Genomic DNA, 16,309 nt, shown 5'->3' with positions numbered 1-16,309 from the left:
ATGCAGTGTGTGTGTGTGTGTGTGTTTGCAGAGTGAGTTTCATGCAGTGTGTGTGTGTGTGTGTGTTTGCAGAGTGAGTTTCATGCAGTGTGTGTGTGTGTGTGTGTGTGTTGCAGAGTGAGTTTCATGCAGTGTGTGTGTGTGTGTGTGTTTGCAGAGTGAGTTTCATGCAGTGTGTGTGTGTGTGTGTGTTTGCAGAGTGAGTTTCATGCAGTGTGTGTGTGTGTGTGTGTATGTGTGTGTGTGAGACAGAGAGTTCTTGGATATAATTTTTTTTATCGACACATTAGTTGCTGATGTGTGAATTTTAAGCTGTAATTGATTCAGCCTTTTTAATGTTTTAGCCTTTTTAATAAGTGTGTGTATGTATGTGCGTGCGTGCGTGCGTGCGTGCGTGCGTGCGTGCGTGCGTGCGTGCGTGCGTGTGTGTTTGAGATACTGTATGTGCTTCGAGGTTTCTCTTTCATAGCTCAGGCTATGTAATGTCATCCTTAGTGATGTTTCATTAAAGAATCAACTTGGATCTCAGATTTCTTTCTCCTAAAATTCCTCCGGGAATATTAAAATAGACACACATAACAATGATTACTATTCTGTTGTTTCAGATGTGCAGTGCGATGACCGTGGCATGTGCAGTAAAGGATCCGTGCGTGTGTATGATGGAGAGGTGGCGTGGCTGTACTGTCCTCTCTTCTCTTATCCGACGCTCTACAGTTACAGTCAGACTCAGAACAGCAGTCTGTCACTGTTGTGGTACAAACAAACACAGGAGCTGGAGCAGCCCAGACTGCACAAGGACAGAGAATATCTGTGGATCCAACCGGCCACAGAGCAGGACGCTGGACTGTACATCTGTATGCTCCGGTAAGAACACTCAAATATACTGTATGTGTAAATATATACAAAACACAAAAGGAGATGTTGTGCAGAATGACATGATATATGATATATTTAATGTGTTATAGCTTCATTAAAATTCATATAATACTGAAGCAGATCATGTAAATAACTACAAACTCCGAAACTGCATTTCTCTGTGCGGTCAGCGCCTCTTCTATGAGTTGTGAATGTCCCGATCTAAGGGGGAGAGATAGAAACTGCACCTGCTGATGCACACTCTGTCACGGGACGCTCGTCCCTCGAGCGCACACGCTTAACGCAGCCAGACTATAACGTGATTGCTCGAGACTTCTTGAATGATAATATACGTGTCGCTGTGCATTTCTTATCGTGAAGAACATTGGCAATACGCAGCTTTATTAATGATAAGAGCGAGTTTGTGTTTTAGTGAGTTAAAGATGATTGAAGTGAACAGAAAGGTGAGAGAGGAAGTCTTCACCCCCTTTATACACCGCAACAAAATACGTTTATGATTTGTGTTTGTTTTGGCTTGTTTTCCAATATTAATATGTAAAACTCATTTAAAACAACATTAGCAGCTAAACTGCAGAATAACAAAATTGTTATCTGCGAATGTTGAATATAATATTAAAAATGCAAATATTTAAAATATCTAAAAATCCTTTAATAAAAGATGCGTTCACCCGAGAAGCAGCAGATCAGGTATTTAGACTTGCTTTTAGAGAATAGATCTTGAAGTATATTTTGTCTTTATTGCACTCGCAGAAATATAAACAAGTGAAAAATACACTTATACACTAAATACACTTACTGTATATTTAACATACATCCTCTTAAAGCAAGTCTGAATATCTGATATGTTGCTTCTCAAGTAAATTAATCTTGTTTTAAGGATTTTTAGACATTTTTAAATGGAAAACGAGTCAAAAACACTTGATAACAGAATTTTTTGCATTGAATTTCTTTACTGAATTAAACGTAAAGTATTTTATTTCTTTAATTCAGTGAATGTCATTTAGAGGTATTTTTAAAAGATGATTTTCTCTTTATTATTAGTAAACACGTTTAATACAACCTTTAAGTCGGGCACAAGCTGAATAATCGATTAAGAGCTAATGATTAACCGTTGCAATAATCGCCGAATAGGTGAATAATCGTTCTAATAATCGTTAGATTAATCAATTATAAAAATAATCGTTAGTTGCAGCCCTTGTGTACACGCATATGAGATACTGTTAATTCACCAGTGTTACACAGCGATTAACCGTTGCAATAATCACCGAATAGTCGAATAATCGTTCGAATAATTGTTAGATTAATCGATTATCAAAATAATCATTCGTTGCAGCCCTAGATCCATGGAAGAATGTCTGGAGAAATATAATTACATTTTTTGAATCTATCCCCACATGTAAAAAAAATATTAATAATACAATTATATTTATAACAATAGCCACGAGCTGTTTGAAAGAGTGGCGACAATGACCGAAATAACCTAAGAAATAAAAGCTAAGTGCTCTAGTTACATTACATGTGTCTCCGATTTAATTTACATCTGATATTTTGACTCCTTGGCCATTCTGGAAGATTGCAGGCATCATTTAGAGACCCTCATGACAAAAACAATTAGCAAAAGAACTTTGATTCATCAAATCGTTTGGAAGATATTTGGGCAATGTCCAAATTTACTTATTAAAGGAATATTCCGGGTTTAATACCACAAAAAAATTAATTTTGACTCATCCTTGCTTTTTTTTAATCTCCTTTTCTCCCAATTTGGATGGTCCAATTCCCGCTACTTAGTAGGTCCTTGTGGTGGCGCGGTTACTCGCCTCAATACGGGTGGCGGAGGACGAGTTTCAGTTGCGTCTGCTTCTGAGACCATCAATCCGCGCATCTGATCACGTGACTCATTGTGCATGACACCGGAGACTCACAGCATGTGGAGGCTCATGCTACTCTCCACGATCCACACACAACTCGCCACACGCCTCATTGAGAGCGAGAACCCCTAATCACCATAACGAGGAGGTTACCCCATGTGAGACTACCCTCCCTAGCAACCGGGCCAATTTGGTTGCTAAGGAGACTCCCAGCATGTGGAGGCTCATGCTACTCTCCGCGATCCACACACAACTCACCACACGCCACATTGAGAGCGAGAACCGCTAATCACGACCACGAGGAGGTTACCCCATGTGACTCAACCCTCCCTAGCAACCGGGCCAATTTGGTTGCTAAGGAGACTCCCAGCATGTGGAGGCTCATGCTACTCTCCGCAATCCACACACAACTCACCACACGCCCCATTGAGAGCGAGAACCACTAATCACCACCACGAGGAGGTTACCCCATGTGACTCAACCCTCCCTAGCAACCGGGCCAATTTGGTTGCTAAGGAGACTCCCAGCATGTGGAGGCTCATGCTACTCTCCGCGATCCACACACAACTCACCACACGCCCCATTGAGAGCGAGAACCACTAATCACCACCACGAGGAGGTTACCCCATGTGACTCAACCCTCCCTAGCAACCGGGCCAATTTGGTTGCTAAGGAGACTCCCAGCATGTGGAGGCTCATGCTACTCTCCGCGATCCACACACAACTCACCACACGCCCTATTGAGAGCGAGAACCACTAATCACCACCACGAGGAGGTTACCCCATGTGACTCTACCCTCCCTAGAAACCGGGACAATTTGGTTGCTTAGGAGCCTGGCTGGAGTCACTCAACACGCCCTGGATTCGAATTCGTGACTCCAGGTGTGATAGTCAGCGTCAATACTCGCTGAGATACCCAACCCCCCTGTCCCTGCTTTTCTTTAAAAAAAAAAACAAATATGTGTTACGGTGAGGCACTTACAATGGAAGTCAATGGGGCCCATTGTCAATTCTGAACGATTTGACGAATCAAGTCGAATTCTGATTATGCGAAAGATATTATGCAAAAGTGCTTATTATAGACAAAGCCATTCTAGCAAGTCAGTCCAATCTCGCTCATGTTTGGGACGCTCTCGGGAGGCTATTTCTAGTCATGCAAGTGCAGCTCCTGTCTACTTGAATGGTGAAATACGGAAATCTCAAATACGGTCGGTCACAATTACGATCAAAGGCCATCGTTTAAATCGGCAAGGAAATCTGACAATACTGGAATCATAAATTGCGCTTCTGTACCTCATATTAGGCAAAAACACACAATTTTCCCGGCTTGTATAGCTAATGCACATGCATGTTAGCGAGTTGATTGACAGGCGAGGTCTGTATCTAAAAGGTGATTGGCTCTTTTACCAGTAAGGCGGGACTTCCTTTATACATCCGTTGACCGTTGGTTGCTAGAGCTTTTTGGGTGGGCGTTCCAATTTCACCCATTCATTTAAATTGAAGTGGCCCGTCTCTGCTAAATAGTCTCTGTTATAGAGCCATCTAGGGTCTGATGGGGGTGTATGTGTGCACCTTAGTAGTAGGGAGGATTTTGGTTATCCATGCTGTTGTGTTTATGTACTTGTCAGGAGATGGCGCTGTAGTTCACATGATGTTACCTAAAAAGCTGTAGAGTAAGGTGGCACCTGGTGTCTAATTATGTAGCCATGTGGCACTGTTGCATTGCTTGTGGGTTAAATGAACCTTGAAGAAGAGTTAGACATAACAAATTGGCGACGAGGATTTTGCTGGTCTACATGAAAGATGGCTGCTGTTGCTTCTTTTCCTACGCCATTCTTACCATGTCCGGGTGAGCCGTCTATTTCTTTTGGCGTCTGGTTAAAGATGTTTGAGAATTACTTGCTTGTCGTAAATGCATCAGGAGATGACTGGCCAGTTGCAAGGAAGCGAGCTTTGCTTCTTCATTGCCTAGGAACAGAAAGTCAGAGACTGTTCTATACTTTACCAAACCAAGGAGAAACAATGGAGGATGCTATTGAGACTTTGAAACTACATTTTATTCCTCGACGTAATGTTGTGGCTGAGCGTCATGCATTCAGAAAACGAATTCAAGCACCAGGGGAAACAATCCTGCAGTATGTTGCTTCTCTTTGGGACTTGGCCATGACATGTGAGTTTGCATCTAATAATGATGAAATGTTGCGAGATCAACTAGTGGAGAATGTAAACAGTCATCGTGTTAGAGAACGTCTGCTATTAGAGACTGATTTGACTCTTAACAAGGCTATTACTATTGCTACACAAATGGAGGCTGCTGGTGAACAAGCTAAACTTTTTTCAAATCAGACTTCAGTACCGGTGCAAGCAATTCAAGCAACAAGTGTGCCTGCTGTTGACTGTTACAAAAGACAATCACCTTTGAAACCTCTGTCTGTGCCTCCAAAGTCTTTTGCTACTTCCTTGGCTCGTGCATGTTATCGATGTGGATCTACAAAACATCTTGCAAATGATTCCAGATGTCCTGCAGTTTCTGTAAAGTGCAATAATTGTCAAAAGTTGGGACATTTTTCAAGAGTGTGTCGTTCACAGCAAGCACATTCGGTACATGAGATTGAACTGCCTGAGCTTCAGATTCTTTACATGCATGATTTAGTATCTAATAAGATTAAGTGTATTACTACTATCATGACTGCATCAGCTTCTGTACCTGTGGAGTTGATTGTGGATTCGGGATCTTCCGTGTCCATTCTGCCAAAATCTGTGTATGAAAAACATTTTAAACAAGACTCTTTGCTGCCTCCTTCTGTTAAATTGGTGACGTATTCAAGAGATCCAATACCAGTGCTTGGCTGTCTACCTGTTACTGTTACCAGAGATAATATGAACTGTAATACGTCAATCTTTATAGTTGAATGTGGCACTGCTCTTCTTGGAATGGATTTAATTAATGGGTTGCATCTCAAGTTTGAAGGTTCTTCCATAATTCCAGGATTGGCTTCAGCTTCTGTAATGCGATTTTCTGCTTCTGTGCCTGTTACTAAGCTAGGATGTGCAAAAGGATTTGTGCATAAGGTAAAGACTTCTTCAGTGGTGAAACCTGTATGTCAGAAACTTAGACGGTTGCCATTATCTGTTCGAAATGCTGTCAGTGATGAACTTCAACGCCTTCTTGATTTGGGTGTTATTGAACGAGTGGATGCATCACCATGGATTTCTCCAATTGTAGTTGTTCAGAAGAAGACCGGTGGAATTCGCATGTGTGTAGACCTGCGAGAACCAAATAAAGCTGTTGTTGCGGACAGTTATCCTTTGCCCCATATTGATGAGATGATGTCTATGCTGCGTGGAGCAACTGTGTTTTCTACAATTGATTTAGAGAATGCTTATTTCCAGCTTTTGTTACACGAAGAAAGTCGTGATCTGACTGCGTTCATCACTCATGAAGGGTTATTTAGATTCTGTCGAGTACCTTATGGCCTTGCTTCAGCTCCATCTGTGTTTCAGAAAATGCTAGCAACTGTACTGCAGGGATTGCCAAATGTGGCCAATTATTTGGATGATGTTATTATCTGGGGACACACAAAAAGTGACCATGACCACATTCTCAAAGTGGTTATTCAGCGCATACAAGATGCAGGCTTACAGTTGAATGATTCAAAATGTCACTTTAATAAAAGCAGTCTGCGCTTCCTTGGTCATACTGTATCTGCACGGGGTATTCACCCAGATGAGGATCATCTTAGTGCAATGCTTCATGCTCCTGTTCCTAAAGATGCACATCAGCTTCGTTCCCTTCTTGGATTGTTGTCATGGTACAATAAATTCATTCCAAATTTCGCTACAGTGGTAGAGCCATTGCGTGCTTGCATCAGACAAGGATCTGAGTTCAGCTGGTCAGATGAGGCTCAGAAGAGTTTCAGTAATGTAAAGGAGTTGTTACTTCAAAGCCCCGCTTTGGCATTGTTTGACCCTAACTTGGCCACTGTCGTTTCGACGGATGCATCAGATTATGGACTAGGTGCTGTATTCTCTCAAATTCATGAAAACAACACCGAGCACATTGTTGCATTTGCTTCAAGAACATTGTCGATTGCGGAACGTAAATATTCAACGATTGAAAAGGAAGCTTTAGCATGTGTCTGGGCTGTTGAAAAATGGAGAACTTACCTCTGGGGTCGAAAATTTCTTCTACGTACGGATCATCAGGCCTTGACAGTGCTCCTCACCTCTAAAGGCACAGATCGCGCTGGAATGAGGATCGCGCGTTGGGCAGAGCGACTCCTGTGTTTTAATTATGAGGTGAATTATTATCCTGGCTCTCAAAACCAGGTTGCTGATTATCTTTCACGCCTACCCTTACTTGCTTCTGATGAGGATCTCTCTGATACTGAACCAGAGTTTTTTGCATTTTTGTCTTCTGAAATGTCTGCTGTGTCTCCAACTGAATTTGCTTCTGCCTCTGCATCATGTTCAGAAATGACTGCATTACGTGCTCAGATTGATCGTGGATGGCCTTCTTCATCAGCTGCTGTGGGGGTGGTTCTACGTCCATATTTTCAAGTACGTCATGAACTTGCTGTGCAAAAGGACTATGTGTTTAGAGGGTCACGTCTTGTTGTTCCTGTTGCATTGCGACGTGTTTTGGTGAATCTGGCCCATGAAGGTCATCAAGGAATAGTGCGGACGAAACAGCGCATTCGTGAACTTTACTGGTGGCCTGGCATTGACTGCTTGGTTAATGAACAGATCAAGAACTGTGAGGTTTGCTTGTCTTCTGATAAGACTACAACTGTTCGTGCTGCTCCTTTACAACCTGTACCTTTTCCATCTATGCCATGGGAAAAAGTGGCTGTTGACATTGTTGGCCCATTTGATACCGCTACTTGGGATTGTCGGTACATTATGACATTGATTGACTATCATAGTAAGTGGCCAGAAGTAGCGTTCACTTCTTCAATCACAAGTAAAAATGTGATCAACTTCTTGACATCAGTCTTCAGCAGATTTGGAAATCCTCATTACATTGTGTCTGACAATGGATGTCAGTTCAAGTTAGTGGAGTTTGCAGCATTTCTGAAAGATCGAGACATTCAACACATACGTACATCAGTGTATCATCCAGCTGCAAATGGAGCTATTGAGCGATTCCATCGAGTACTGAAGAGTTCTATTCAATCTGCTATTCTGTCTGGAAAGCCATGGAAATCAACAGTAACAGAATTCCTTCAATTTACCGTGCTACTACCCATTCTGTTACTGGACGGTCTCCTTCTGAGTTACTCTGTGGCAGGAAAATGCGTACTCGTCTTAATGTTCTCCCTCTTCCTATGACTTGTAAGGATTCTGTTGTGAGTCAGAAAGTGTCATTGTCTCAAAAGAAGATGAAAACATACACAGATCTCAAACGAAGAGCCTGTACTCCTGAGTTTAAATCTGGAGACTGGGTGCGTATAAAAGTTCCAGTTCATGTTCCAAAAGGACATCCGAGATTCTCAAAACCTTTGAAAATTGTATATCAACTTGGTCCATGCACTTACCAGTTATCAGATGGAAAAAATTGGCATGCCTCTCATCTTTCTCCAGCTTGTGCACCTACGGAAAATGTTATTGAGAGTGAACTGGTGTCCTTGCCTCTCCAGTCTGTTCCGTCCTCTACTGTGTTGCCTAAAGATGAACTTGTGAACTTGCCTAATCAAATTGCTTCTCCATCTGTTCCTGTAAGGTCTTCATCACGAGTGAAACGCCCTCCGCGTTGGCTACATGATTATGTCACTTAGTACAAAAGACATTGATTATCTTGTGCTAAATGAGAAAGTAATTCTAGTTTAATAGGTCTGGTTACAGAATGTAGAATATATTGTTAAATTAATTGAATTGGATGTAAATATGGTATAAGTTTTGCCTATTGCACCAACTATGTATTTTGGGTAGAATTTACAGTTTTGAGTAAAGGGGGAATGTTGTGTTTATGTACTTGTCAGGAGATGGCGCTGTCTAACCTTGAAGAAGAGTTAGACATAACACGTGCCAAATTTGGTGTCTTTAGGACTTCGGGGCAGAACAATGTACAAATCAGTACAAATCCAATAGGATAAAATCCTAATGTTGTGTGTATGTGTGGGTGGCAGCAACATTTCATTGTGTGTGAAGATCGGTGTGGAGCTGGAGGTCATTCATCGGGACGGAGAGTGTGACATCAACGCTCGACCGCACCTGAACATATCTATACCGTTCCAGAGTGAACGCACCCTCGCCTGTCCTGACCTGCACAGTATCACACTGCCCAACAGCACACACTCTGTCACCTGGTACCATGTGAGTAACTTCCGCATGACGGAATTGAACTTCCTGGCAAAAGCTGTCACAGACTTATGGCTGCTTATGAGAATAACAATATTTTCTTCCCTCTGTAGCAGTGCAAGACCAAATTGTCTACATTGGACCGAGAGCTGAAAGGTGACGATGTCGTGATCTACATCATGTTGAGTCCGTACGTTGGTGTCTACACATGTGTGGTTTCATACCAGATGAACGGACACACTCTCAATTTCACACGCACACTAAACATCACAGCTGTTGGTAAAGGGACATCTCCATCTTCTCGTCTCATGTCGTCTTTCTGTTCTCTTACAGTGGTTTACCAGTAGGGAAAAAGGCACGTTGATTATCCTGAACGCACATTATCTCTTTCTCTCCATGTCTCCTGTAGTTCCTGATGTTGGCAATAAAGAGCCCCTTATTCTGAATCCTGCTAAAGATCAGATCTACTCTGTCACTCTGGGTGAGCTTGACTGGGTTCTTTCATGGTGTTTGTGGTTTCTGGGTAGTCTCTTGTTGGATCTTACGATGTAATGTCCGGATCCTATTTCATCCCGAAGTCAAACTAGAAACAGGAAATCAATGAAGCCTACTTTTGAACACTATTTGAAGATATTTGGCATTGCAACATTATTTTCGTATGACCCTGAGACATCAGCATAGCAGAATTGCAGCGTTTGTTTACCGCAATTAATAATATGTATGTTTGTAATTAAAAATGCTAAAAAACTACACACAGCCAGGGGATCAATTGGTATTTCGGAGGTGGGGGGGGAACATAAAAGTGTTTATTCTAATAATGTACACTCACAAACATACATGCACACACTCACACACCCACACTCACACATACATACACGCTCTCACACACACACACACACACACATACATACATACATGCATACATACATACACGACACACACACACACACACACACACACACACACACACACACATACATACATGCATGCATACATACACGCACACACATACACACACACACACACACACACACACACACACACATACATACATACATGCACAAACCCACTCACAAACTTACATGCACTCACACACTCACATAAACACACACTCACAAACACACACTCACACACATGCATGCACACACACACTCTCGCACACATGCATACTCACACACATTTCGCACACACACACTCACACACATACATGTGCATGAAGACATGACATCATTCTTTACTGTTCTGTTTACTGTTTATTCTTTTTATGCATTTATTGTTGTTCATTTTTTACTTGAAAATGTTTCTCATTTGATCTCATATCTCAAGTTCTATATTTTTATTACTATAGAGTTTAGAGCGTGTTGTGTTGATGTTTCAGGTAGAAAGGCAGAACTGTCTTGTCGAGTGCATCTGCCTCACCTGTACGAGGAGATTCAGGAGATATGGTGGACCATTGATGACAAAACGGTGGAACAGCTCGCCGACCCACGATTCACCTCACCGGAGGCCACGTACAGACCCCATCATACATCTTTCACTCTCTCTGGCCATCTCTTTATGTCTGTTATTGACTGTGTGAGTGTGCTTGTGTTTTCAGGACTGAGATTGATCATCACGGCGATCAGACTAAACAGAGGTTCCTGTACGTGATGGATCTCTCCGCTGATGACCTGCACAGAGAGTTCAACTGCTCAGCCAGAAACAGTCGCGGCTTCAACACCAGTAGAGCCGTACTCAAGCCAGAACGTAAACACACTGTTTCTGTCTAGTGTTTAGTATTTGTGTCTATGTGTGTATGAATAATCTCTTTTGTGTGTGTGTGTGTGTGTGTGTGTATGAATAATCTCTTTTGTGTGTGTGTGTGTGTGTGTGTGTGTGTGTGTATGAATAATCTCTGTGTGTGTGTGTGTGTGTGTGTGTGTGTGTATGAATAATCTCTTTTGTGTGTGTGTGTGTGTGTGTGTGTATGAATAATCTCTTTTGTGTGTGTGTGTGTGTGTGTGTGTGTATGAATAATCTCTGTGTGTGTGTGTGTGTGTGTGTGTGTGTGTGTATGAATAATCTCTTTGTGTGTGTGTGTGTGTGTGTGTGTGTGTGTGTGTGTGTGTATGAATAATCTCTTTTGTGTGTGTGTGTGCGTGTGTATGTTTGTGTGAAATAATCTCTTTTGTGTGTGTGTGTGCGTGTGTATGTTTGTGTGCGTGTGTCTATGTGTGTATGAATAATCTCTTTTGTGTGTGTGTGTGTGTATGAATAATCCCTTTTGTGTGTGTGTGTGTGTGTGTATGAATAATCTCTTTGTGTGTGTGTGTGTATGAATAATCTCTTTGTGTGTGTGTGTGTGTGTATGAATAATCTCTTTTGTGTGTGTGTGTGTATGAATAATCTCTTTTGCGTGTGTGTATGTTTGTGTGTGTGTGTGCGTATGAATAATCCCTTTTGTGTGTGTGTGTGTGTGTGTGTATGAATAATCTCTGTGTGTGTGTGTGTGTGTGTGTGTTTATGTGTGTATGAATAATCTCGTGTGTGTGTGTTTATGTGTACGTGCATGTGTGTGTGTGTGTGTGTGTGTCTGTGTATATGAATAATCTCTTTTGTGTGTGTGTGTGTGGGCACGTTTGTTTTTTTGTGCGTTTGCGTGTGTGCATGCGCGTGTTTGTGCATGCGTGTGTGTGTGTTTGTACGTTTGTATGTGTGGGTGTGTGTCCGTGTTTGTGTGTGTGTATGTGTGCGCGTTTGTGTGTGTGTGCGCGCGCATGCGTGTTTGTGTGTGTGTGTGGGCACGTGTATTTTTTTGTGCGTTTGCGTGTGTGCATGCGCGTGTTTGTGCATGCGTGTGTGTTTGTACGTTTGTATGTGTGGGTGTGTGTCCGTGTTTGTGTGTGTATGTGTGTGCGTTTGTGTGTGTGTGTGCGTGCGTGCGCATGCGTGTGTGTGTGTTTTTACGTGTGTTTGTGTGTGTGTGTGTGTGTGTGCATGTGTAGCGTATGTCCCTACTCTGGAGTTGGGTTTTGGGTTAGGTGTGACTCTCGCCCTCATGTTGATGATGTTTGCCGTCTATCACCTGTTCTGGCTGGAACTTCTGCTGCTATACCGTTCCTGGTTCGGCTCAGATGAGAGATGCACAGGTGAAACACACACACACACACACACACACACACACACACACACACAAACAAGCCCTTTCGACATTATATCACATGCAGGATATGATTTATAGATATCTAGAATTCTGTATACAATCATGTCTCTGTCTGTCTGCAGATGATAAGAAGTATGACGTGTACATCTCGTACGCCCGGAACAGTGAAGAGGAAGAGTTTGTGCTGTCCACGTTGCGTCCGAGTTCTGGAGACAGAGTTCGGTTACTCCGTCTGTATATTCGACCGGGACAGTCTCCCAGGAGGGAGTGAGTACAGCAGATGTGTGTTTGCATCAGGGTCAGAAATTAACCTTTACAATAAGGGGCTATATGTATAGAACCAGGGCTGGACTGGTCATCTGGCATACCGGGCATTTTCCCGGTTGGCTGACGCCCTATGGGGCCTATAAGGGGGGGACTGACCATCGGGTGAACCGACCAGCCGGTGGGTCGGCCGCGATAAGCAAAAGAGCCGCCACGTTATAACAATTTTTGGGCTAGTTGCCATGTACAATCCAGGGCCGATTTTCCCAGTCCAGCCATGGCTACAGCTGTGAATTAATTACACGATATGCCGATTAATTTATCGAATTATATAAATATTTGCTCAGAAAGGACCAGAGTAAAGAATATTCAATATATAACATTGAAAAATCATTATAAATATTAATACAACATTGTGCGATCCCGCGTAGACATGCATGGACATTGTATTTTGGTTTCGCTCTACGCAACGCTTATTTTTAATTCATTTAAACCGACTGATCTCAGTTCAGAACACTCTGGGCTGTCAGTAAACGGTTAAACGTACGACGACATATGGAGTCATGTGACAAAACAACATGGCGCTGATCACAGCGGAGATTGTCTTTGGGAGAAACGACAACAAAACTACGCCCTAAGACCTCGGGGTGGCGGAGGACGACTCTCAGTTGCCTCCACGTCTGAGACCGCCAATCCGCGCATCTTATCACGTAGCGCGAGTGTGTGGCATCCACGCACAACTCCCCACACGCCCCACCGAGAGCGAGAACCACATTATAGCGACCACGAGGAGGTTACCCCATGTGACTCTACCCTCCCTAGCAACCGGGCCAATTTGGTTGCTTAGGAGACCTGTCTGGAGTCACTCAGTACGCCCTGGATTCAAACTAGCAACTCCAGTGTGGTAGTCGGCATCAATACTCGCTGAGCTACCCGGACCCCAAATCATTTCTTAAATTCCTTATTATGGTGTCGTGATTAATTGCGTCATTTTTTCAACACATTATTGTTCATATAAGTAACTGCACTGAATTAATACATTAAATTGACATTGAATTAAAATGCACTTGAAGCTCCAAATGGATCCGAAAAGTCTGCATCTGCAGCCCTTTTTATGTTCCCGGTGGTCTCGGGCAGCCCTTTCGAACGAGTCCACTGGTCTATAGTCTGGTAGGTCCGGTTCGGGAGATAGAGAGGTCTGACTGTGTTCGCGGTGCCGTGTATCCGTGCCCGGGGTGACTACATAGACGTGGCCAGGCTCGTTGGAAAGGCCTCGGGCAGCCCTTTCGAACGAGTCCACTGGTCTATAGTCTGGTAGGTCCGGTTCGGGAGATAGAGAGGTCCGACTGTGTTTGCGGTGCCGTGTATCCGCGCCCAGGGTGACTACATAGACGTGGCCAGGCTCGTTGGAAAGGCCTCGGGCAGCCCTTTCGAACAAGTCCACTGGTCTATAGTCTGGTAGGTCCGGTTTGGGAGATAGAGGTGTCTGACTGTGTTCGCGGTGCCGTGTATCCGTGCCCGGGGTGACTACATAGACGTGGCCGGGCTCGTTGGAAAGGCCTCGGGCAGCCCTTTCGAACGAGTCCACTGGTCTATAGTCTGGTAGGTCCGGTTCGGGAGATAGTGAGGTCCGACTGTGTTTGCGGTGCCGTGTATCCGTGCCCGGGGTGACTACATAGACGTGGCCAGGCTCGTTGGAAAGGCCTCGGGCAGCCCTTTCGAACAAGTCCACTGGTCTATAGTCTGGTAGGTCCGGTTTGGGAGATAGAGGTGTCTGACTGTGTTCGCGGTGCCGTGTATCCGTGCCCGGGGTGACTACATAGACGTGGCTGGGCTCGTTGGAAAGGCCTCGGGCAGCACTTTCGAACGAGTCCACTGGTCTATAGTCTGGTAGGTCCGGTTCGGGAGATAGAGAGGTCTGACTGTGTTCGCGGTGCCGTGTATCCGCGCCCGGGGTGACTACATAGACGTGGCCGGGCTCGTTGGAAAGGCCTCGGGCAGCACTATCGAACGAGTCCACTGTGCCCTTTTATCTGAGGCATTTTTGTCACTTTTGCCCTAAGCCCTGGTTAATTTCTGACTCTGGTTTGCATGTTTGTGCATGTCTCTGTGTGTGTGACTGTATTAACGTGTATCTCTGTGTGTGTAGCTATAACAGACGATACACTGAGGTTTGTGGGTCAGAGTCGCAGGCTGGTGGTTGTTGTCAGTCCGTGCAGTGCCGTCCGCGGGACGCAGGCCCTCCTCGAGCTGCAGGCCGGCTTAACCTGCATGCTTCACGGCGGCAGCCTCAGGGTGGTTCTAATCCAGTTTAAACCGGTTCGGAGGCAGAACTGGGTCAAAGAGCTGCGGCGTGCCCGCCTGGCACTGAAGCTCGTACGCTGGCAGGGAGAGAAATCGGCTCCGCTATCCTCGCGATTCTGGAAACAGCTACAACTGGAGCTACCCATGAGAAAAAACACACACAACACTGACACACACGACACACACACACTGCTTACAGAAGACACACAACACATCGACATGCACTCATATACACACAATAACACACACACACAAAATGCACTTAGTGGAAAAGAGAAACTAGAAGACCCTTATTCTACAAGTGCATTATAGTTCAGACATACAGTACTCATTCAAGCAGTATGAGTGTTGTCATTTACAATGTTACAAATGACTTTTTTATTCACATTAATGGGATAATGCAGTAAAAAATAGCCACAGTAAAATTACTGTAAAGTGTATTATGGTAGGATGTTTGTATGCTGTATATTAAATACAGTACTGTAGCACAAAACCACCGTAAGCAATGGTACAGAAGAGCTAACTGCAGTTACGTGATAAAATAATTAAATTCTGAGGCCAAAAGATAATAATAAAAAAGTATTTAATGTACCACATATAACGATTGCAAAATAGGGATATCTAGTAAAAGTACAAAAGGACCTCAAATATCATACTCTCATAAATGGTGGGGAAAAAAAAAATATGGGAAAAATCTGTCATTATTTTCTCATCCTCATGCCATTCCAAACCCAAATGCTGAAATGTTTTCCTGTCAAACACAAAGAATCCTTTTTGAAGTATCTTCAGAATTCTTTATTTCAAAAAATGACTGTTAATATCAAGCATGCTTGATAGAGGTGGAACGGAGGTGTGTTCCATTGCATTTGACAGTTATTAAATGGAACTTTCACATGTTACTTATTTGAAAAAGTATCTTTTTTCAAATAAGCCATTGTATTATTGTGCTATGAGTAACATTCTTTAAACTGGTTACATTTGAAAAGTAGCTTGATTATGTAATGTGCATTTCTTCTAGCCACTAGAGGGCAGAATCCTGTATGTTTTTGTGCCTTATTAATTCATCAGAATGTGTTTATTCAAACATCTCATTATAGTAGCGTGTTTTTTTTAACGCATTATTGTTCATACAAGTAATTGCACTGAATTATTGTATTCAATTGACATGAAATTAAAATGCATTTAAAGCTTAATTTATCTAATTCATGTTTTTTGGGTTGTTTTTGTCATTCTGTTTTGAATCTTTTCTGATCATGTCATGTAAAGTTTGTTTTGTGATCATATTTTTTTATAATAAAAAAGTTTACATTTTATAGTTCTATCTAATTCAGGATTTCTTCCATTGTTTTGTTTTTAATCTTAATTTAATTACTAGAGTCTGAGCACGTATGGTTACTAAAAAGGCCCCCATGTTTAGAAACCAAAGCTTAAAAAAGGTCTAAATTTAAAGGTACAGTTTAAAAGCTTGAAAACGTCACATTTTATAGATTTAAATAGAATATAAACACACTTACTAATACACATAGTTTTGCATAACATATATTTCTGAATGCAT

The 16,309-nt window shown here is 42.8% G+C and overlaps 1 protein-coding gene across 1 annotated transcript in view; it reads left to right on the top strand.

Moving 5' to 3' along the window:
* The window catches only part of LOC127631638 (interleukin-1 receptor accessory protein-like), a 22,113-nt gene extending 6,088 nt beyond the window's left edge, over positions 1-16,025 (top strand). The window contains 10 exon segments of the mRNA XM_052109910.1: positions 606-864; positions 8,873-9,059; positions 9,158-9,323; positions 9,454-9,525; positions 10,423-10,555; positions 10,642-10,790; positions 12,029-12,172; positions 12,309-12,385; positions 12,387-12,453; positions 14,600-16,025. Of these exon segments, the coding sequence (XP_051965870.1) occupies positions 606-864; positions 8,873-9,059; positions 9,158-9,323; positions 9,454-9,525; positions 10,423-10,555; positions 10,642-10,790; positions 12,029-12,172; positions 12,309-12,385; positions 12,387-12,453; positions 14,600-15,066 (1,721 nt within the window). The 3' untranslated portion in view covers positions 15,067-16,025.
* The last annotated feature ends 284 nt before the right edge of the window (positions 16,026-16,309 follow it).

The sequence above is a fragment of the Xyrauchen texanus genome, chromosome 38 (genome assembly GCF_025860055.1).
Source record: "Xyrauchen texanus isolate HMW12.3.18 chromosome 38, RBS_HiC_50CHRs, whole genome shotgun sequence".
Classification (NCBI taxonomy): domain Eukaryota; kingdom Metazoa; phylum Chordata; class Actinopteri; order Cypriniformes; family Catostomidae; genus Xyrauchen; species Xyrauchen texanus.
The sequence above is the reverse complement of the archived record's forward strand: the minus strand, read 5'-3'. Positions and strand labels throughout refer to the sequence as shown.